The 24,230-nt window shown below is 47.0% G+C and overlaps 1 protein-coding gene and 1 non-coding gene across 2 annotated transcripts in view; one reads left to right on the forward strand and one right to left on the reverse strand.

The window, feature by feature from the left end:
* Positions 1-19,386, reverse strand: part of SLC27A4 (solute carrier family 27 member 4) — a 56,959-nt gene extending 37,573 nt beyond the window's left edge. Inside the window, exons 1-3 of the mRNA XM_063144465.1 lie at positions 19,190-19,386; positions 7,082-7,211; positions 6,171-6,337 (exon numbers count right to left, since the gene is read on the reverse strand). Coding sequence (XP_063000535.1) covers positions 6,171-6,331 — 161 coding nt within the window. The 5' untranslated portion in view covers positions 6,332-6,337; positions 7,082-7,211; positions 19,190-19,386. The remainder of the gene's footprint in view (positions 1-6,170; positions 6,338-7,081; positions 7,212-19,189) is intronic.
* A 933-nt stretch (positions 19,387-20,319) lies between these two features.
* On the forward strand, positions 20,320-20,412 carry TRNAR-UCU (transfer RNA arginine (anticodon UCU)). Its single transcript has 2 exons — positions 20,320-20,356; positions 20,377-20,412. It is a non-coding gene; the product is annotated as a tRNA-Arg (tRNA).
* The last annotated feature ends 3,818 nt before the right edge of the window (positions 20,413-24,230 follow it).

Here is a 24,230-nt window from a genome sequence, read left to right on the forward strand (position 1 = left end):
TATTTATTTATTACATTTCTATACCGCCCAATAGCCGGGGCTCTCTGGGCGGTTCACAAAAATTAAAAACATTCAAAGTATAAAACAACAGTATAAAACCATAATATAAAATACAATAATAGCTCAACCAGATAAAAACAGCAGCAATGCAAAATTACAAATTTAAAACACCAAGTTAAAATTTATTTATAGACTGTTAAAATGCTGGGAGAATAAAAAGGTCTTCACCTGGCGTCTAAGAGCATATAATGTAGGTGCCAAGCGAACCTCCTTAGGGAGCTCATTCCACAGCCGGGGTGCCACAGCAGAGAAGGCCCTCCTCCTGGTAGCCATCTGCCTCAAATCCCCGTCCTCTGGCAGTGAACTGGGAAGGGTGGTGGATCCTACAGGTGGATCCCCCAATGCTACCACCACCTTATGCCTATCAAACTGAGCGTTGTAAGTGCTAGTTTTAACCTTCAGAGACCTAAACGGTTTGGGACCAAGTTACATGAAGGTCTGCCTTCACCCGTATGAGCCTGCTTGCACTTTAAGATCATAATGAGAGACCCTGAGAACATAAGAAGAGTCCTGCTAGATCAGACCAAGGGTCAATCTAGCCCAGCATTCTGTTCACACGGTGGCCAACCAGCCATCGGCCAGGGACCAACAAGGCAGGACTTGGTGCAACAGCACCCTCCCACCCATGTTCCCCAGCAACTGGTGCACACAGGCTTATTGCCTCGGACAGTGAAGGTAGCACATATCCATTAGGAGGAGGAGGAGGAGGAATAATAATAATAATAATAATAATAATAATAATAATAATAATAATAATAATAATATGATGTTACCTGCCTCTCCCTCTGGATCGAGGCGGGGTACAACACAAATACAAACACTATAAAATACATATAATTAAAACATTTAAAACTAATACATTATTAAAAGGCATCTTAAAATTCCACTGGGTAGGCCTGCCAGAAGAGATCCATCTTTATAGCTTTCTTAAAATCTGGAAGACTGTTAAATTGACGAATCTCTCCCGGCAGGCTGTTCCATAATCTGGGAGAAGCAGAGGAAATGGTCCTCTGGGTAATAGTTGTTGACTGGAGTAAATTCTTTCCAGAGGACCTGAGTGTGCGGGGCGGATTGTATGGCAGAAGGCGATCCCGCACGTAGCCTGGACCCAAACCATGTAGGGCTTTCAAGGTGATAACCAACACTTTATACTTTGCCCTCAAACTAATTGGCAGCCAGTGAAGAGATTTTAAAACTGGTGTAATGTGGTCAACCCTAGGTGTACCGGTGACCAGGCTTTGATAGCCTTCTCCTCCTCCAGGAATTTATCCAACCCTCTTTTCAAGCCATCACTACATCTTGTGGTGGTGAATTCCACAGTTTAACTAGGCGCTGTGTGGACTATGCACCCTTCTCATTGGCCTGCCTGTGAGAGGGCCTTCTCTGCAGTGGCCCCACACTTTTGGAACTCCCATCAGAGGCCCGCCATGCACCACCCTTGCAGGCTTTGGAGAAGGCCTTGAAAACATTATATGTTACCGTGGCCTTCTCATGATATGAGTATCGTTATCGCTGCTCTTGGTTTTGCTGCTTTTATGGCTGGCTTTTATTGTGTTGAATTGCTATTTTGTGATGTTTATGTTTTATTGCTCTTAATATTTTAACTATTATTTAAATATATTTTATTGTCGTAAGGGTGTTGTGAGGTCTCCTCATTGTTGTGAGGTCTCCAGCTCTGAAAAGCGTCCAGGAAAGGTCTTAAATAAATAAATAGGATGGGGACTCCAGAGAAACTTGCTGGCCATTCTCCTGATGTGGCAAAGGCGGGCGGGAGATGGGAATTTGGCAGTAGATGGGTGTGCGAAGGGTTCTTCAGCAGCGGTGGCAGTGGCGGGCAGGTGGGCCAGGGGATTCTTTGGTGGGCGCAGTGCAGGGTGGAAAGCAGGGGGCTGCAGCGGTGGGGGAGGAGGTGGCAGGCGCCCGTCAGCAGAAATATATTAAGGGCCCACTGCGTTCTGCTGCCAATCCTGCTGCCCACGCCAATGTCTGTCCATTATCGCTTCTTTCCTTCCATCGAACAAAAACAACGATAGCTCCTATTACGCTGTTTGCGTCATTTCAAAGAGCTTTCCCCTTCTTTGATGGCAGCCTTCCCTAGCCTCATCAGCCCTGCTGTCTAGGGCTGATGGGAGTTGTATTCCGAAGCTAAACCACAACGTAAAAAAGCACAGATCGAGGAACTGTGATTTTATTATGCTAAGTCCTCTCTTTTGGCTGCGTGCTTTGGACTCGTAAATGCAAGGCATAATGTAATTCCTGCATTCCCCGGCCAGCCTTGGCCATGCCAGCTGAGGATTGTGAGACTTGTAATCCAACACGTCAGGAGGGCGCCCAGTTGGGAAAGGCTGGTTTTTGCCTGTCCTTTCACGACCCAGTGGTTGGCAAACGTGGTTGCGACACAGTGCTGATATCTCCAGGGGTGACTGGCAGAGACATCACCTCCCCGTTGGACACACCCTGAAAGATGCAATGGGTTATTCTCCCCTACGTGTGTGTGTGTGTGTGTGTGTTCCTCATCAAGAACCAGTTCTGCCTGAATAGAGGCAGTTTGGCATCAGATGAGGTTAGTTGAAATCTGATTGTGCTCTGGGAAAGCACATCCAAAGTCCAAAGTACAGTTTGGCACACGGAGCATAGCCTCATGGGAGATCCTGTCATTTGCTCTGGGATCAAGGCCAGGAAAATGTGCTACCTCCAGTATCAGAAGCAGTAAGCCTATGTAGATCAGTTGCTGGGGAACATGGATGGGAGGGTATCCTGTTTGTTGGTCCTTGGCCAACAGCTGGGTGACCGCTGAACTAGATTCACCCTTGGCCTGACCCACCAGGGCTTTTCGTATGTTCTTTTCATGGTAGTTCACAGCGTCCTGCTGCCTTCTCCCGCAGGAGAAGGCTATCAACGGCTATTAGTCCTGATGGCCATGTGTTACCTCCAGTATCCGAGGCAGTAAGCCTGTGTACACCAGTTGCTGGGGAACATGGGAGAGAGGGTGCTGTTGCACCCGTGTCCTGCTTGTGGGTTAAGAACATAAGAAGAGCCCTGATGGATCAGACCAAGGGTCCATCTAGTCTAGCACTCTGTTCGAACAGGGACCCACACAGCAGGACATGGTGCAACAGCACCTTCCCACCCATGTTCCCCAGTAACTGGTGCACACAGGCTTACTGCCTCGAATACTGGAGATAGGGGGTTCCTGGTCGACGGCTGGTTGGTCGCTGTGTGAACAGAGTGACGGACCAGATGGATCAGAACCGATCCAGCATCAGGGCTCTTCTTACATTCTTAAATTTTACTCCTAGCAGAGGGAGAAGAACTCTGCTTCCCCGTATGAGTTTCGTTCCACACATAATGTAGCAACAAAACACACAGGTGAGCCACGTTCAATCTCGGCGCTCTTTCGGGTAGGCCCAGGCGAGAAGTTCAATTCCGCTCACAGAACATGACAACAGGCCGTGTTCACGAGCGCAAAAAGGAGAAGAACCTTTTCTCTGAAAAGGTTCGCAAATTCTCAAACATGTTTAAAAAACACGTACATTTTGTCCACCCGCTCCCCGCCCCAAAGTTTAAAATGGCCTGTGTGTTGTTGTTGTTGTTTTTTAAAAAAGCACAATTTCACGCTTTAAGCTATGGTGGGAAATCAGCACAGTGTTGGCTTTTTGTGTGTGCAGTTTCGCTGTACGGTCACACTTGTTCTGCGTGGTTTTCCAATTTGCGCAAAACGACCAGCGAGCGTGAAGGTAAAGCGCAAATCGAAGACAGACGATCATCAAGCTGACGTTCGGAGAATCTTGGTGAACTCAAACATTGTTTGTTCAGGCATCTCGACTTATAAATATCCCTGTATTATGGCACGTAACTTTTCACACACGAGTTGCCACATTCACCCTTTCACGTTTTTAGGTGTACACTTAATGTGTGAAGGAATGCTGCGTTTGACAGGGATGGGAGAAACTGCAGCCTTCCAGATGCTGATGAACTCCAACATCCATCAGCCCCAGCCAGCATGGCAAATGGTCTGGGGTGATGGGAATTGGAGTCCAGCAACATCTGGAACGCCACAGGTACTTCTCCACCGAAGTAGAAGGAACTCTGGGAAACTAAAATCCGGAACATATACCAGGGTACTGAGAACTTAAGAGAGATTGAACACGTGCATCGTTTGTGTTTGTCTCCTAGTGTGGGTGTTCATAGAAAGGACGTTTTAGGCTGCCGTCCTCTTTCCACTTATTTGGGATAAATAAACATGTGAGTTATTTCTGAGTAGGCCTGCTTAGCATGGCTCTGCTATGCAAAACCATTTCTCATAAGGATTAGAAACCTCCATTAAAAATCAGAAAGCTTTGATTCGCAGGCTGAAACGACACCTTCAATATAATATGTCTCTACGCCTGGAATGCCTGCCTGTCCTTCCAGCGTCCAGAGGTTGCAGTGCTGTGTGTGCTCCAGATGGCTTGGATTACAACTCCCATTGTTCCCAGCCAACATGGCCGTCGGGGAATGATGGGAGTTGAAGTCCAAAACCTCGGAGAGTGCCAGGTTGTGGAAGGCTGCCCTACGTCATCAGCGTCTGGTGGCAGGGGCCAGGAGAAAGCACAACGCGGCAGTACTGGGACACAGGTAAGTTTGATGTTTGTTGCTGTGCGATGTGCAGTATGGACGTAATATGGAAGAGGGTCCCTGCCTCTATCTGGTAGGAATTTTAAAAATGGCTGCCATTGATTCCTAGAGAAGCGGTGGGGGGAATTAAATGGACTGCAACCCCATGTTTAAAAATAGGAAATTGCCTTATAGGGTGAGGCTGTTCGTCCAGCCAGCCCCGTATTGTTTATACTAATTAGGTAGTGGCTCTGTAGTTTCTCAGGCAGGAAGAGGTCTTTTACATCACTTCCCTATGGCGCCTTCTTACTGGAGATGCCCAGAATTGAAGATGGGATCTTCTCCATACAAAGTGTCGTGTGGTCTACCACTGAGCTATGCTCCATCCAGGGGAGGAAGGTGTCTCCAACTTCACTGGGGTTGTGAATCCATTCTGGGTCTCGACCAGAACCAGTCAGAATTCTAAAGGAGCTATCCAAGGTTCTGGAACGATTTGGGGAATGGGGTTCAGCACTTTGGATAGGTCTTTTAGAGTTCTGGCTACAACCAAGAATGGATTCACCGCCCCACCGAAATCAGAGCCACCAGCTTCGATAGGGCCCAATCGCAGCCACGGCCTTTCATTTTAGCCACAGGATCCCGAATACTGCAGCCACGGCTGGCAGCTGTCCTTTGCCTTGCCCTTGTGTAGAGTCCGCCCAAGCATGGACACGTTAAAGCATTAGATTAGATTAGATTAGATTACTGCAATGCCCTCTTTGTGGGGCAGCCTTTGAAGACAGTTCAGAAGGTGCAGCTTGTGCAAAATGCAGCAGCCAGATTGATCACTGGAACCAGAAGGGTTGAACATATAACACCGATTCTGGCCCGCTTGCATTGGCTGCCTATACGTTTCCGAGCCCAATTCAAGGTGCTGGTCTTAACCTATAATGCCTTACATGGCTTGGGACCACAATACCTGATGGAACGCCTCTCCCGACGTCAACCTACCCGTACACTGCGCTCAACATCTAAGGTCCTCCTCCGAGTGCCTACTCCAAGGGAAGCTCGGAGGATGGCAACAAGGGAGAGGGCCTTTTCAGTGGTGGCCCCTCAATCATGGAATGATCTCCCTGACGAGGCTCGCCTGGCGCCAACATTGTTATCTTTTCGGTGCCAGGTCAAGACTTTTCTCTTCTCCAAGGCATTTAACAGCATTTAACAGCACATGCTGAGTTTGTTTTTAACGGACCCCAGAACTGTTTTTTTTTTTTAAAAAAAAATGGATACTGTTGTTTTTATGCTTTTGATGGTTTTAAATTTTGTATACTTTTAAATGTTCACTGTTTTAGCCACAGAGCTTTGGCTATGGGGCGGTATATAAATGTAATAAATAAATAAATAAATAAAATAATAAACTAAATAAGTTTCTCGTAAAAGGCATGAGGGCAACCGTCACCGTAATCCAAGTTCTTTAGGGAAGCCAGGCCAAAGAGGCAAGGAAAGGCAGGCGTTTCCCAGCATGCACGACTCACGTGACGTCCCGTTTGATCGTCTTGACAAAGATCCGAAGGAACTTCCACCCGCCGGAGCCCAAATAGAATATCAGGAGGGCTGGAACCACCTGGATCCAGGGCAGGTCCAAGAATAACCGGAAGACCACGAAGAGCAGCAGGAGAGCCACCAAACGGAACATCCTGGCCTGAGAGAAAAGGCGGTCAAGTTATCTCTAGCAAAATGCCTTCTCGGAGGTACCAACCTGGACTGACCATTTGGGATGGGCGCATCGGACCATCTTTGCTGGAACTGTAAATAAAGGTTTCAAAAAATACAAATACAAAGGAGGGTTCCTTCTCAGTGGTGGCCCCCCAATTCTGGAACGATCTCTCCTATGAGGCCTGCCTGGCACCAACACTGTTATCTTTTTGGCGTCAGGTCAAGACTTTTCTCTTCTCCCAGGCGTTTCACAGCATAATCATAGAATCATAGAATAGCAGAGTTGGAAGGGGCCTACAAGGCCATTGAGTCCAACCCCCTGCTCAGTGCAGGAATCCACCCTAAAGCATACTTGACAGATGGTTGTCCAGCTGCCTCTTGAAGGCCTCATAAGTTGAGTTTTAATTGACCCCTGTAAACCGCCCAGAGAACCCTGGCTATGGGAGCGGTATATAAGTGTAATAAAATAAATAAATAAATAAATAAATCTTTGGCTGAGAGCTTGAAGTTGTTTTTAAATGGATATTATCTTTGCCTATTGCCTGTTTTTATGTTTTTAAAATTTTGTGTATCGTTTTTTAAATGTTTAATGTTTTAATCTTTTGTAAACTGCCCAGAGAGCTTTGGCTATGGGGCAGTATAGAAATAATAATAATAATGATGATAATAATAATAATAATAATAATAATAATAATAATAATAATAATAATATTAGAGATGCCCAACTTACCACGGAAATTGCAGGGTTCCAATTCCAGCCAATTACTCTCTCACACAAGGCAGTCTTTGGCTTTCTCAGTGTCCCTCCACCGCTTCGCTTCGCTTTCTCCAAACAGAAATAACCCGGTTTGAACCATAACCTGAAGAGCAATGAGATAAAACATGCTCAGAGAGTGAGACGGTCCAAGGGCAATCCTGGATTATTGATTGTTATCTCAGCCAATAGCGTCTTGACAGCTTGTCAATGCCCGCATGTCCAAGGGGAGTTGTGTAAGCTAGATCTCCCTCGAACCTTTGCTGGTGTCTCCCCGCAAAAGTTTGCGGAATAATCCCCTTCTCCCGCCCCCCACTGCAAGAGCATGACAACATCAGCACTGGCTCCCATCCTAGCTTGGGTGCGACACTGGCATTATTAAACATATCCATGCAACCTGCCTAGCATGGATTATTCATTAGCCAAGCAGAAATGAGGCCTTCCAATTAACTCTCGCCTGGTTGGCATGCTCTGCTTTGTTGCTTATAATGTGGTACCTCTCTTGCGCATACCGACGCAGGAATGACATGGGTTATGCACGCTCAACAGTTCTGCTTTTCAGGATTGACCCCCATCTCAACCATTGAAACTTTTTTCTTCTCAAGTGGTGGGGCGGGGGGGGGGTGAGAGAGGAAAATGCAAAATTGGCAATAATAATAATAATAATAATAATAATAATAATAATAATAATAATTCTTACCCGCCTCTCCAATTGGATCGAGGCGGAGAACACCAGCGATAATAAAATACATAAAATACTGATTGAAAACATGGCACACACTGTTAAAAACATCCTAAAAGCATACTAAAAGAATCCTAAAATTCTACTGGATAGGCCTGCCGGAAGAGATCAGTCTTGATAGCTTTCTTGAATGCTGAAAGACTGTCAAGCTGACGTGTCTCCTCCGGCAGGCCATTCCACAGTCTGGGAGCAGCAGAAGAGAAGGTCCTCTGGGTAATGGTTGTCAGCCTAGTCTTTGCTGACTGACGTAGATTCTTCTCAGAGGACCTGAGTGTGCGGGGTGGATTGTACAGGAGAAGGCGATCCCACAGGTACCCTGGACCCAAACCATGTAGGGCTTTAAAGGTGATAACCAACACTTTATACTTTGACCAGAAACTAATCGGCAGCCAGTGAAGAGATTTTAAGACTGGTGTAATGTGGTCACCCCCAGGTGTACCGGTGACCAGCCTGGCTGCCATATTTTGAACTAGTTGAAGTTTCTGGACTAGGCACAAAGGTAGCCCTATGTAGAGCGCATTGCAGAAGTCGAGCCTTGAAGTTAGGCAACATTTGAGCTGAAGACAGAGATGTTGGAATGAAACTTCCCTTCTTGCATTGCTAGCCTTCCTCAATGGGTCGTGTCAAACTGAAACTGTCATCATTTCAAGCCAACACGGCCAGTGGAGTTTCAGCCCAACATGTATGGAGGGAGCCCTATTGGGGGCGGCTATTTGCAGACCAAAGTCCTCTCTAGTTTGTTATTCCATTCACACAGTGGTCAAGCACAATAATTTTTCATTCATTCATTCATTCTAGTTCTAGTTCAATAGCCAAAGTTCTGAGTTGTTCACGAAGACTGATACCTTAACAAGCCATGATCTATATAAGAATGCAGTAGTGTAAGGCTTATTACCCAAGATCTACCTGGCCGTTTTTGCTCATTTTTGTTTTAAACCAAAGCTCGAGCAGTGTAAACCTGCAGAAAATTCTGAAAGTTTGAAAAAAGTTTAAATCTCGAGCTTTAATAGCAATTAATTTCCTCCACACCAAAAAGGGCGAGGCGGCCCCTCTGCCAGCAGGAGGACGGACAGCCCTGCTTGGCCAATCAGCGTGACCTGAAGGTGGGTTCCAGACGCAGCTACGTGGTTACGCAGTGGGGAGGGGACTGAGGCAGCCAATCGGAGCGCATGAGAGGGGGGCTGGAGCCAGGCCACGTGCGTTTTTCAGAGGGGGGAATCATTATGCACGAGGTACATTTGCGCTGTTTCTGACCCCCTCTGTGGTGAGGGGACTGAGGGGCAAAAAAGCCGGACTACAGAAACTGTCAGGCAGCTGAACTCCCAAATTTGCCACTTCGCCTGTGTACAAGAGCGTCCCTGTTTGGAAAGTTGGAGGAAGTTGACAGGGCGCACCAACGTTCCCAAAACACGAAAAGTTCCGAAGGGCTGGATTTTGTTCCCGGGGCACCAACGCCGGCCCTGAGTTCCAAGGACCCCTGCATGACCACCAACACGGACATCCTTCTCCCCTTTGATGTCACCGGGAGAAACAGGAAGCCGGTGAGCAGACAGGAAGCCCTGGAAGAAGCACAAGCACTTTGCTGACAGCACTTGCAAAATCCTCGCATGACGCTGCAGTTCCCAGGGTTGCTTCAAGCCAAGGTTATTTGGCCAAAGGCTTATCTACGACGCCGAGTGCTTGGCTCAATCCAGCCGCCGAGAGCCAGGTTGCATCAACGAGTTGGCAGAGAGAAGACACCCCCCCCACCCCACCGGGCTGCAGGGAGGCCTCTGCGGGTGTCTTCATTACGCGCTCTCCTTCCAACGTAACGGCAGCACAACGGAGCTGTTACGAAGCCAACGTTTTGTTTCCTTCTCAATATTTGATGTTTTTGCTTTTTAAGGATTTGGGCCTTAAGCATGGGGAAAGCTAGAAAATGAACAGCCTCCAGAGTCGCTCTTTTCCATGCACCTGCCCCCAGGTGGAGTCTGGCGGCTGTCACGCAAATGCATTCCATGCTCACGGTGATGGGTCAATTCCAAGACCACATTAAGAACGTAAGAAGAGTTCTGCTGGATCAAACCCGCGTTCTATCTAGTCCAACATGTGGCCAAACAGCTGCCTATGGGAAATTTACAAGCAAGACACAGGTGTAACAGCACCCTCCCACCCATGTTCCCCAGCCTCTGGACCAAATAACGTACACAGTGGGGAGAATGTGGATAGAGAGACATTTTTTCTCCCTCTCTCATAATACTAGAATCCAGTGGGGTGATCCCATGAAGCTGATGGGTGGGAGACTCGGATATTGGAGGTAGCACTTAGCAATCAGGGCTAGCAGCCATTGATAGCCTTCTCCTCCAGGCATTTAAGACATTCAAGACATTCAAATTGGTGGCCATCACCACATCTTGTGGAAGTGAGTTCCAAAGTTTAACTATGCGCTGTGTGAAGAAGGAAATTCGTTCATCTGTCCTGAATCTCCCACCCATCAGCTTCATGGGATGACCCCACTGGATTCTAGTATTATGAGAGAGGGAGAAAAAATGTTTCCTTATCCACATTCTCCCTACTGTGAACATTATTGGCCAGGAAGCTCACTACATGATGTTGGGACAGTCACTAACTCTCAGACTAACCTACATCGCAGGGTTATTTTTAAGATAAAATGAAGAGGAGGAGGATCATGTAAGCTGCCTTGTGTTCCTTGGAGGGGAAAAGGGTGGGATATAAATGTAATGATTTTTTTAAAAAACCACATCTATCTGACAGATGGACACACAGAATTACTTGTTCACAACCTGCTGTTGTGCTCAGATAAAGTCATATTAAAGATTTTAAAAACAACAACAGGAAGTGTCAGCAGCACAAATTTCAGATGATTCCAGTATAGGAAGCGTCCGCTAGAGATTACTCCCTGGGAAACAAGGCCAGGAGCAGGAAGGAATTCCCAGGCACTGCTATCCTGGTTTTCTCCTACCCATCCAGAGAGATGAACCCCACCGTCTGAGAACCTCCTGGTCTTTAGGTATCAGAAGGGCCGGCCCTACCAAAAGGCAGATTGAGGCAACAGCCTCAGGCAGTAGAAGCTGGGGAGGGCAACGGTGGTAGCCTTGTGCCTGTTTGCCATGAACTTTCCTGCTGTTCCTTTCAGTTGGAGATCAGAGCTAAGTATCCCACACCACCTTAGTACAGCCTCTAAACTAGCCTGCTGCCTCAGGTGTGGATCCCATTGTGAGGGATGAAGTAAGATTCAATGAACCTCTCTAGGAGAGCACTGCATAATCAAGAGGGCCTTCTCAGTGGTGCCCCCCCCCCCAATCCTGGAATACGCTTCCCAGGGGGGTCCAACTGGGACCAATATTGTCATCCTTCCGGCACCAGACATTTGAAAGCACATGATAAGATGTTTGTCCTGGATACATTTTTTCATCATCGCTTGTGCAAAACAGCTTTCTATTTCTGTCTGAAGATGGCTTTATATTGCATTTGATCATGTAATTTTAGGGTTTGGATTTTTATCAGCCGCCCAAGGAGCGTTGGCTATTGGATGGTATCGAAAACTAAGGAGCGAATTAAAGGATTAAGGGACTGCAAACCCGCCTGCTTCTTGCATGTTGATCGCGCCCTTCGCTTCAGACAATAAACTGATTTGGGTTGGCCCTGAGCATCAGATAAATCCATGGGAGAGGCGAAGTATCACCCCAACTCCGATGCCGTCATGCAACAATAACGATAATTTTCATCCCCAGATAAAAACAAGTGAGATGCAAGCTTCCTTCTGCCTTCCAATGGTTGCTTCTCCGGTCTTGTTTTCTTCCTCCTTCTGTTTCTCCAAGATGCCGCCCTGTCCCCATTATCTTGACTCTTTCCCGGAGGGCAAGGCCTCCTCCGCCCAGATCCAGCTATCGTAGCTGCAATCGACGCTCCCAAAACAGGCAGGGCAGCTTCCCACGTTAACGGCACTGCTGCAACTACTCGATCAGCACTTTGGGAACGCAGCTTTGCATTTGGCTCCAAAGAGGCTGAACCGGCATCTCAACAGTGCGCCGCGCACAGGGCGTTCCAGAGGCGCTGCTGCTGTCACCGCGCCTGCTCCTTCGCCCCTCAACTCAGTGGCAAAGGCGAGGCGGCCTCAATCCACCTGAATGACCCTGCTGTTTTCAACACAGGAATCTCTGGAGGGAGGCGGGAGCGAGACCTGATTTATTTATTTATTATTATTTAAAACATTTCTATCCCGCCCTATATCATTAGGATCTCAGGGTGGCGTACAGATAAAAGCGTACGGCATAAAACAATAATTATACACAGCTAAAACCAAATTAAACCATGAACCAAGTTAAAACAATATATAATTTAAAAGCAGTAAAAACTATTAAAATGGTTAAAACAATGTGCCTTCTTAGTGGATTTAACCGTTAAAGGCTTTGTTAAGAAGCCATGTTTTTACTTGGCGTCGAAATGCAATCAATGTTGGCGCCAATGGGGCCTCCAAGGGGAGGGCATTCCACAGTCGGGGTGCCACCACAGAGAAGGCCCTCTCCCTTGTCCCATCATAACATATATGTTGCATTGGTGGGATGCGGAGAAGAGCTCCTCCAACAGATCTAAGGTCTCGGGCAGGCATATATAAGGAGAGGTGCTCCCTCAAGTATAGAGGTCCCAAGCCGTCTAGGGCTTTAAACGTCATTAACAACGCCTTGAATTCCGACTGGAAGCGTATAGGTAGCCAGTGCAATTCCTTTAAGACCAGTGTTATGTGGTCTCTGTAAGATGTACCCGCCAGCAGTCTAGCTGCTGCATTTTGCACTAGCTGCAACTTCTGAGTCGTCTTCAAGGGCAGCCCCACGTAGAGTGCATTGCAGTAGTCTAATCGGGAAGTTACCAGTGCATGCACTACTGTGGCTAGGTTGTCCCTGTCCAGGAAAGGCCATAGCTGAAGCTGACCCCAAGTACTCTGTGACATAGAGTCCACCTGGTCCTCCAGAGACAATGATGGATCTAGGAGTACTCCCAAGCTATGCACCTGCTCCTTCAGAGGGAGTGCCACATCATCCAGAACAGGTCGCTTAGCCAGGAACAACTTGCCACATATCCAGTGGGCCACCGTGACACTAAACATGGGACGCTGCTTGTGCAAACGGGACCGGCTGTAGCCATCCTAAAGCTAGCTGGCATCCCATACGCCCAACCATCCATCTGTGGCATGTAATGGCATGTCCCTTTGGAACAGGGAAGTGAACGCTTCCAAGGTAGTAAAATGTGAGTGCGGACATTGTGACAAAGTGAAATGTCATCCCCAGGGCAGAACATCTTGGCTCATGACACATCATGCTAAAATCAGTTGGATTGGAACATGCCCTTAGTTCCGGCCTCCCCAACCTGGTGTTGGACTACAGTTCCCACTATCCTGGGCAGGTTGAGGGAAACCTGCCCTAGTCCACAAATATGGCTGTGTGTAGATTAGTACTCTAGGCTACTATTGCATGCCAAACAATGCATGCCAAACCACTGCATGCAAAACAATTACAATCCCAAACACGCCATAAAACGTCCAAAAGTAACAACGAGAAAAGGCAGACACAACCGTAAAGCTGCCTTGAGGCCCAGTATTGGGAAAAAGTCAAGATTAATAATAATAATAATAATAATAATAATAATAATAATAAATGGGCCAGGACGAGGACTTGCACTACTGAAAATTCCAGAGCACTCGCTGCGTTCATCTATCACAGCAAAAACGGCAGAGAGACTTGTGTGGCTCGCTAAAGACTGACAAATTTATTCTGGCCTGAGCTTTCGCGGACGCCTTCATGCATTCATTCATTCATCGGATGAAGTGGGCGATAGTCTGCGAAAGCTTATGCCAGAATACGTTGGTTCGTCTTTAATGTGCTGCAAGGCTCTTCGTTTTATAGAAAGTGGCCCCGCCATGCCTGCCCTAAGGGATGCTGCCAGAAATGGCCTCTCCCTGGCTGTTTCCCATCATAATCCTTTAGATGGAAATGTAAATTTAATAATGAATTAATAAATACACAGGAAACCTTACTGAGCAGATCACCACCTATCATGAGGATGAGGTCGTAGCACAGTGGAAGCGCACAGAAGGTCCCAGGCTTAATTCCCAGAATCTCCAGGTAGAGCTGGATCTTGCCTGAAACATGGAGGCCGCTGCTGCCGATCAGTGTTAACAGCACTGGGCTCGATGTACCAATTGCCTGACTCAGTATAAGGCAGTTTCCTATAGATATGGAGCACATGCCTACTGAATGTTCCTGATATTTGCTGCCATGCAGATATGGCCATTCTCTGACCTGTGTAGTAGTAAAACATTCCGTATATTACAGTTGCGGTGTGTGACATCCCCATGGTGAATGAAACCTGGGACTCAGATCTTTCTTTCATATATACCAGTTGGTTACTCATGACCACAATTCATGGAGAAAAATAAAATCTAGCAAAAGGTATAATAAAGCTTGGACTGGGTTACTTTTAACTGTAGGTGTCTCTTAATCCTTTCATGATTTGTTTAAGGCTGTATGTTCCTGGCATAGCATTGCACTTTGGCCTGCACCTGTGTTTATAAAGGTGTACTTTTTCAGTTTCTATTTCATTTTGCCCCAATTTGCAATGAATTACGTTTGTTTAATTATACTTGATTTTTTTATATATTAAAATTAAAACTTTATAGTACATTGTTATCGAAGATAGCTTAATTCTTTTTTAAGCTTTATGGACATAAATAAACTCCTGACTTTGAATTATAGTGAAAAAAAGTTATTTGCAGAATCTGTGTGTCAAGAGCTTTTCCAATAAAGTGTGTTTCATGAGAATCGATCAATGGGAAGGCGGTGAAAAAGGGAAGAGCAACTAACTCCCGACTTTGAGTTTTATATTTAAGATACAGATGAGTTTAATTATTCTGTTTCAAACTGGACTAGAAGAAGCCTGGGATGGGGTCTGCAAGGGCTCCTTTGTGCATGCGATGCACAAATATGTCTTGCTGCCGTTTGCAGGGACATATTTGCTTCCACTATAATGTGCCTGAATATTTATTGCTCTTTTTGGTTTTTAATTTACAAGCTGCTTTGAGCCACTGGATTAATAAATGAGCCAATGTGGGACTCCAGGAACAGGGGAGTAGAGATTGCACACCCAGAGGCCTGAGTTCCCCATGAGTAAGTCTATCAGTTTATTATCCTGGGCCGGATCTACACTATTGCTTTAAAGCGCTTTATAACAGTTATAAAGCACTTTAACTGCTTTAAAGCACTATAAAACTGTTATAAAGTGCTTTAAAGCAATCGTGTAGATCCGCCCCTGGTGTGATGCGGTTTCTTCATGCCGTTATGAATTTGGCAGCCTTTATTCCTGTGAATAGAGCTGTCACCGAGCAAGTGACAGACAGGGCTTTGACGAAAGGAATGTTCTAGTTCCAAAATGGCTGGGGGATCTTTTCCCAAAGTCCCTGGGATTTCCCTCCAGCTGTTAAAAGGTGATACTGTCTAATAGATGGGGCAGTGAGACAGTGTGTAGCTAGTTTCAGTTCAGAGTTCTTGAGCACAAGAATAGGGGCCGGCCCTGCTGTTAGGCAGAGCAAGGCAGCCACTTTAGACGGCAGATGCCATGGGGGGGGGGGCACAGAATGGTAGCAAAATATTGGAGGTTCCCGGCACCCCCTAAGCTAATTTGCTGCACTCACATGTGATGGGGAATGCTGTCCTGCCACCAGTGTTAAAGTACGATTCAAGTACCAGTCTGAGTGACTTCAGCGCATGGAATTGAGGCCCAGTATGGGGCAAAAGGCAGGATACAAATAAATATAATGATGATGATGATGATGATGATGATAATAATAATAATAATGGCAGGGCATCTGGCCCTTCACCTCAGCCAGCAAAATGTCTTGGGCCGGCCCTGACATGAGACAAGCTGGACAAGGGTAGAGACTGCAAGGGCTTAACGCAGGATCAGTGGCGTTGCTACTGTAAGGACGCATTTGCTTCCACTATACTCTGCTTGAATTTTTGTAAACAGAAAGAATTATTACACAACACCTCCACTGTTACTGCCTCTCATTCAAAGGAAGTAAAACCCCATAAGTATCACTTTGTTTGCAGAAATGGGCCAGCATCTAAGAATACTTTTGTGTTTCAGTCACTAATATACATGACACACACACCCCTTCAGCCTTTTGGGACACAATCCTATGTCCCACACCTTCCAGCATTCTTCAGCTAGCAAGCCAAAAAAAAAAAAGTCCTATAACTCCCAGCATTCCCTAGCCAGCAAGGCGGAAAAAAAATCTCCTGTAACTCACAACATCTTCCAGCCAGCAAGGAAAAATGCTGGGAGTTGCAGGACCTTTTTCTGTCTAACTATGATTTGCACCCTTAGCAGTGTTTCCCCCCCAAGAGCATTACTAGGCATTTAAAAGATTCAGGTCCCAAGTCCTTAAGGCATAAATCTGTGTAAAATCTGCATATGCATTTAAAAAAAACACAATTTGAGATTATAGGAATTTAACCTAGAACCTTCTGCCTGCACGGCTCTTTCCTCCATTAAAGAAAGAAGTGAAGGGTGAAACCCTACAGCACAACTGAGATGACTTGGTTGATTTTATAAAGTGAAAGTAAAGGTGTTGCATAGACCTGACTTCAGCCTATTCCCCCCCCCCCCCGACTTTTCTCTCCTCCCTATAGTATACCATTGTACCTTTAATAACAATGAAGGTAGGGAAAAAGTATTGAACTGAGAAAGTAGAAGGCATGTTTTAATAATTATCAAGGTGTCTGCCATAAAAGCAATAAGTCACTATGACCCACTGCAGATGCCTTTGAGGTATCCCAGGTCATCCTCAGGGGTCCTTCTCCGCGAGCCCCTGCCAAAGGAAGTGAGGCAGGTGGCTATCAGGAGGAGGGCCTTCTCCGCTGTGGCACCCCGGCTGTGGAATGAGCTGCCTAAGGAAGTTCACCTTGCACCTACATTATATGCCTGTAGACCCCAGGTGAAGACCTTTTTTATTCTCCCAGCATTTTAAGAGTCTATAAATTCAATTTTAACTTTGGTGTTTTAAATTTGTAATTTTGCATTGCTGCTGTGTTGATCTGGTTGAGCTTTTATATTGTATTTTATATTGTGGTTTTATACTGTTGTTTTATACTTTGAATGGTTTTAATTTTTGTGAACCGCCCAGAGAGCTCAGGCTATTGGGCGGTATAGAAATGTAATAAATAAAAAAAACAAATTAATTAATTTATGCCTAGCTGGGGAATGCTGCGAGTTGTAGGACTTCTTTTCTGTCTAAACATGCATAGGATTATGGCCTTAGTGGTATTTCCTGTTTCTAAATACACGGCTTTAAAATCAACCACAACACAGATTCATTTATCTTTCCCTTTCCAACTCCCCCAGTCAATGTTATGAATTCTTTTATCATCGCTTTCACGCCACCGAGACGCTGGCAACCACCCTTATAAGCCTTACACTGCCACAACTTGTGATCATGTTTAAATGGCAACCAAGTCAAGCCATTTCGCTACCCTCTCTCCCCCAGGACAGCCAGGGGTGCCAAGGTGGGTGAAAGGTGCCACCTGCAACGCTCAAACCAAGAAACGTTGCGGGGCTCTGGTTCAGTCCTCACCCCAACACACCCTTGAACCCGCAGCCCCAAATCTAACCGGGTCAGCGGCCTGCTCTTTCCTAGAAACTCCAGATGGGACGTGACCCTGATGCCACAAGAAAAGCAACCTCGCTGGGCACTCTTATTTCGGTTGGTTTTCTGGCACCAACCCCATTGCGGAAGGGGGGAATCCTATACTATCCTAAAGGGGTTTTGCAGGTTGCTGAGGGGGGAAAGCCATCATCGCCAATTACCGAGAAAGGGTTTAAAAACAGGGGGTTCATTTTATATTTGTAGGATGCCTCCCTGCCATCATGGTATTTTTTTGCATCCGAAAGCAATCTCCCAGGCCTTCAAAATAAAACATCCCTTCCTCAGAATGAACCTTAATTCTTGTGCTGTCTTTTTGTTAATGGCATAAATCATTGGGGTGGGGGGAATCCTATGCATGTTTAGATGGGGGGGGGGGACTCCTACAAGCCCCAGCATTCTTCAGCCAACATTTCTATGAGAATTTGGGGTGTTTAGGCTGCAATCCTAGGCATGCTGAGACGGGGGGGGGGGGGGGGGGGGAAGTCCTACAAGCCTCAGCATTTCCCAGCATGGCTGAGAGGGTTTTTTCTGTCTAAAAATGCATAGGATTGCAGCCTAAACACCCCAAATTCTCATTTCCCTTTTCTCTCTCTTTCCCCCTCCCTGCTCCCCCTTCCACTCCGCTTTTCTAGACCCCAGCCTTTCCCAACTCAGTTCTCTCCAGATGGGAATTGTAGTCCCACGCAACTGAAGGGAACCCTAGATCTGCTTCCATCTTTTGCAACAGAATGATTGAGCGGGATTGAGATCCTTCCCCTGCAAGCCGAAATCAGCATCAAGGGATGCTTCTAAAAAGTGGTGGTCCTGGCGGGGGAAATACAGCAAAACCCTTATGTAAGAGCATGTCCCATTGAACTAAATGAGTCTTACTCCTGAGTAAGCATGCGGAGAGTTGAGAAAAGGAAGGCGACTGTGGATAGCATCCAACCTTAGTCCTACATTATCCCCATTGAAATGAACGGGACTTTAGCTAGCCATGACTCGGTGATGCCCCATTCATTTCAGTGGGTCTACTCTACATAGGATCTACCATGCACACACACACACACGCAGGGTAGTATCCCATGTTAGTCCTATGTAGAGGAGACCCACTGAAATGAATGGGGCTTTAGTTAGCCATGACTCACTGATGCCCCATTCATTTCAATGGGTCTACTCTACAGAGGGTTAACACTACATACCACCCGGTGTGTTTGTGTCTCTGTGCCTGTGTTACACGCATACACACAAAGGAGAAAAGAAGGTCACGGATCCATCTCCAAGCCTCCCTATGGCATCCCTTAGCAGAGGCAGAGTTTCTTTGCCTTTGGGGTTGTTATCCCCCCAAACCAGCCTTGCCCAGATACACGAGTCGGGGTTGGGTGGGTGTTGCGTGCGGACGGAGCATCCCTGCATCCGAACGACCCACCCAGCTTGGAAGAGCCCACAGCATTTCCCGGGGGGTGGGGTGGAGGGAGGGAGGGGGGCTGGCCAAGCTTCCCCCACGTCCCCCTATGACAAAAGCCCTCTCTGCATCCATCCATCCATCTATCCCCCACCCCACCCCGGCAGGATCGCCCCCCACCCGCGACCCACCCACGAGCTGGCCCGGCTCTGCACCACATCCCCCCTTCCTCCTCCTCCTTCTCGCGAGCAAACCCACCTCCTTTCTTCCCTCCGGCTCACAGATGGCCACAACGCCGCATCCCTGCGCGCAAGGAGACCGATCCGGCAGCAGCAGCAGCAACCGGCCCAGCAGCTGTCAAAATGGGCAGGATCGGGGCTGCTGCTTCGGCCGCCGCCTCCTGCTGCTGCTGCTGCTGCTGCTGCTGCAAAGGGCTCAGATCTCCTGATCAGCTATAGCTCCTCCTGGCTCGCTCTGCCGCCGCCTCCTCCTGCTTCCACCTGCACTGCCCTCCCTTCTGCATGAGAATGGCAAGAGCAGGAGGATGGGGGAAACCCAGGCACAAAAGCCCAAGCAGCCGCCGCAGCGGCAAAAGCCTCTGAATTGATGCTGCAGCAGCCCTGCAACAACCCTAAGGACCCTCCAGGGGGCGCCGGCGCGGTGCATGCCGGGGCACGTAGTCTTTCCTTTGCGCTCGGCCAGCCCTCCACGTGGGCCGAGGAAAGGGGAGGCAGTGGCGGCTGGTGGCTCCGATGCCGGCGGGGCGGTGAATCCGCTCGGGGTTGCAGCCAGCGCTCCAATGGCGCTAGCCAAAAGGCTGGACCCGATCCCTCCCGTGGCTTCAGCCCCTTGGCTCGCTCCTTTAGAGTAAGGACTGGCTCTGGCTGGAACCCGGAGTGCGTTCATAGCCCCACCGGTAACGGAGTCACCAGCCTCCACGGAGGACCGGGGTGCTGCGTTTCTTCCCCTCCTTGCCGTTCCTTCTTCTCAGTTTGGGTCCCCCGCGCCCCTGGCCCACCCGATCCCCTTGGAAAGGGCCCAGATCCGGGCAGATCGCCCACTCCTGGCTGCTCCAAGGGGTTGCATTCAGCAAGCACACACGCGCGCGCGCGCGCGCACCAAAAGCAGCCCGAGTTTTTTTGTGCAAAGAAAAGTTGCAAAAGATATAAGAAAGAGGGGTATTTGTTCTTTGTTTGCAAAGTCGGTGGCGTGGATTTCTTTGGCGTTGAGCTGTTTGTAGGTGATTCGGCGGAGCTGTTTGTAACAGCCACTAGCGGCAGATTAAAAACTCATTTTTAATCTGATCAACAGCTAAGAGAGCTCAGCTCAGTTGCAACTGGTGGAGGTCAAAGGAGAGGACGGGAAGGATCAGCCCTCAGTACCCGGCAGGCTCTGTGGCGCAATGGATAGCGCATTGGACTTCTAGATCAATGACGGGTGGAGTCATTCAAAGGTTGTGGGTTCGAGTCCCACCAGAGTCGCATTTTGGATCCTGGCAACCCCAGCTGATCTGAATTTAATAAATAAATAAAATTAGTTCCTACGAACAGTGCAGAGTGCGAGAAAAGTTTTTGCAATTAATTACTTTAACTTTCCCCTCCCCCTTTCGTTTTTCTCCCCTTCGTTTTATTTTATCTCCTAGCCCTTGCAGAAGCCTGACCTTTTGTAACTGGAGGCTAAACGAGGGTGTCAGTTTGTCTCAATCCATTAATTACTTTTCTTAGGCGCAATCCTATTGAAACATTCCTATTGAATGTTTAGTCAGAAAAAGGGGCCTACAGCTCCCAGCGTTTCCAAGCCGGCTATGCTGTTGCTTTGTGGCGCTGGTGTCCTTTCTAAAATGTATACAAACAAATAAATTGAATATAAAACCCATGCAATTACACATTAAAAGATCAACAATTAAAACAGCAGTTCTTCGACCATCAAGTCAAATAAACACACAACAATTAATTTCAGTGTAAAAGTATCTTGAATTTTAAACTGTAAAATGTTAAAGTGCCTAGGCAAAAAAACAAAACTATTGATTTATTTAAAATATTTTTAGGCCCCCTTCCAGGGCGCAAGCCCTCACAAAAGAAACATTTCGATTTGGCGCCCAAAATAAAACAAAATCCGTTCTGATCATGTATGCATTTCGTCAAAGGTCAGGGATTCTTTCTAAACCATTGCCTTTGGGCTTTAATTTTTATCAAAAATTATCGCCATGCACAAGCTGCAGGCAGGGGTGTTGGTGGCAGTAACAGTAAGCTTGGAGAAACCTACTAAAAAAATAATAAAAGTTTTTAAAAAGTTTTTTTGGGGGATCCCTAGAGGAGGGAAAGCCCAAAAGCATTGCAATGGATGGAACCTTGAACAAAAGTGCTTTGCACTGCAACATTTTGTCACAGGGGTCACTCGTATCTATAACTCTATCCTTATAAATAATCCCCCAAATGGAGATAAGGTTCGAGGCCCTTGAGTTAGATATTTCGCTTTCCTCGGTTACACAGCTGGGATTAGGAATGTTTACTGAGGAAGGTAGTCCAATACACCCAAAGGATACCGCAATCTCGGCGGTCAGAGATGTGTGGCATCTAATGTCACGCCAATTACAGTTTGACCCATTTTCCGGTGCTAAATCGACTTTATGGGGAAATCCGGATTGAAAAATTGGAAAGGAAATGTTTTTGTGGCGGACCTGGACAGACAGAATGATTTTTACCCTGGGTCAATTATTGAGTGTTGATGGTGTGTCTTTGCTATTTTCAGCTTTGTGAAATAAATTTGTATTGCCTGCTGCAGTTGCATGATAGTACCTGCAATTGCAACATTTGTTAGAATCTAGATTCGGCCCTGCAGCTTTTACTGCCTCGGTGCCTCCTTTGCAGTTGGAAACGCTTATTGAAGCTCACCACGTATTACAACCCACGATTCACGTCTACAAATACTTATTAACAGTGAATAAGTAATAAGACGGAATTTTCAGCGGGAATGGAACAGGGAGATTGGAATGTCCTGTTTTATCTGATCACTGGGTTGCAGTTTTGGCGCCAGTATCTGATAGATCTCTGGTTACATCATGTTCAGAGTTCCATCACACCTACTTTTTTCCCCCTGGTATGCACCTGCAATGTTGACCTCCATTTCAATAGTGCCAGTAAGCGCTGGTCCCTTTCACAATTGCCACTGTTGTTTTCTCTCCTTCTATTGCGCCCGCCCCTTCTCTTTCCCCCCTCCAGTTCATTGGTTCTTGTCGGGTGATGGACATGGTTGCCTTCCTCCCCCCCACCCCCGCTCTGGATTTGTTGTCTAGAGTTTTACCAATTCAGCATTTAATCAGCGCTGTTTCTGGGGGCAATAAGGGAGGGGTTGGAGCAGCACTAGTCCGTTCAACCAGCTCAGCACAAGTCCATTCATTCGACCGACAGACTCAGCAAGCTGGAGGAGAACCGCCCGACCCTCCTCTTTCGTCTGCAGGGGGGAAAAAACCCAACAAAAGCAATATAGTGTGAGGATGGCGATATATGGGGACGGAAGGGTGCTTTTATTTCACGTGGAGGAAATAAACCAGACTTTCCCCGCTCTAGAAAAAGACGGAAAAGGGAGGGGAAGAGACGAGACAACTGCAGGACAGGGACACCGACGTATGAGTGTTGCGGGCAAAAATGATAAACAAGGCAGGACGACCGTGCGATAATACACAGGTGTGATCGAGCTCTCAGCAAAAACAAAGTCTAAGTTGGCTATTTGTTGGAGGTGTCATACTGCTAATGCTTGTTTTGTTCATATGTTCTGGAAATGCCCAATAGATGCCTCCTTTTGGGAGGAAGCCATTAGATGGATAAACTTTGTATTGGAAAGCTCGTTAATGTTTTCTGATGTACATGAGCCAGTGTGGTGTCTGAGCCAGTGTGGTGTAGTGGCTAAGGAGCCGGGAGATCCGGGTTCTAGTCCCCACAGCCATGGAAACCCACTGGGTGACTTTGGGCCAGTCATAGACTCTCACAGGGTGGTTGTTGTGAGGATAAAATGAAGAGGAGGAGGATTATGTACGCCTCCTTGGAGGAAAAAAGGCTGGAAATAAATAAAAATAAATTATGTGCCTGCTTCTTGAAATGTAACACATGGGGGCTGTTCAGACAACACAATAAGCCATAGTTAGGCTGCTAAACCTTTTGCAGTAAACGGTTACTGAGCATGTTTAAACTGTGGTTAGGTAGCCACCATGGTTAGGAATGGTTCACATGACACGTTAAGCCATAATATTTAGCTCAAAGTGCTTAACCACTGTGGTTTAGTGTGTTGTCCGAACAGGGTTACAGCCAGCATAAATGGATGTTTTGTGCCCTCTTGACTGCTAAAAGACTAATACTACAACACCGGAAAGGTAAAAGCTCACCCCCTATAATGCAATGGATTGAAGACCAAATAATACTAGCAACTTTTGAAAAAGTGGTATAGAGGCGCCATTCACGAATGGACAAATTTTGATATTTGGTCTGCCTTAATGATGTTTGTGAGCCTTCTGTGGTGCAGAGCGGTAAAGCAACAGTTCCTGCAGCCGAAACTCTCCCCATGGCCTGAGTTCGATCCCAGCGGAAGCTGGTTTCAGGCAGCCGGCTCGGGTCGACTCAGCCTTCCATCCTCCCGAGGTCGGTAAAATGAGTACCCAGTTAGCTGGGGGAAAGGGAATCACAGCTGGGGAAGGCAGCGGCAAACCACCCTGCTATAAGGCCTGCCAAGAAAACATCAGCGAAAGCTGGCGTCCCTCCAAGAGTCAGTAATGACTCAGTGCTTGCACGAGAGGTTCCTTTCCTTCCTAATGATGTTTATGTGTAATTTACTCCCTTTTCTTTCCTTTTAAATGTTGTAGCGTTTGAAACTGAGGCCTTTAAATTATGTAGTTACACTTGCAGGGTGTGTGTGGTTTTGTTTCGCTGAAATTTACAATTAAAAAATGGTTTGTCACTTGAGGCTCAGGTGGCCTCGGTGGCACAGAGTGCTTTTTACCAACTCCAGTTGGTGGCCCAGCTATGCCCCTATCTGGACAGGGATAACCTAGCTTCAGTTGTCCATACTCTGGTAACCTCCAAATTAGATTAATGCAAGGCCCTCTACATGGGGCAGCCTTTGAAGACAGTTTGGAAGCTGCAGCTTGTGCAGAATGTGGCGGCCAGATTGATAGCTGGAACAGGGAGGTTTGAACATATAACACCGATTCTGGCCTGCTTGCATTGGCTGCCTGTACGTTTCCGAGCCCAGTTCAAGGTGCTGGTTTTAACCTATAAAGCCCTACATGACTTGGGACTGCAATACC

This window comes from Elgaria multicarinata, chromosome 19 (genome assembly GCF_023053635.1).
Source record: "Elgaria multicarinata webbii isolate HBS135686 ecotype San Diego chromosome 19, rElgMul1.1.pri, whole genome shotgun sequence".
In the NCBI taxonomy this organism is placed as follows: domain Eukaryota; kingdom Metazoa; phylum Chordata; class Lepidosauria; order Squamata; family Anguidae; genus Elgaria; species Elgaria multicarinata.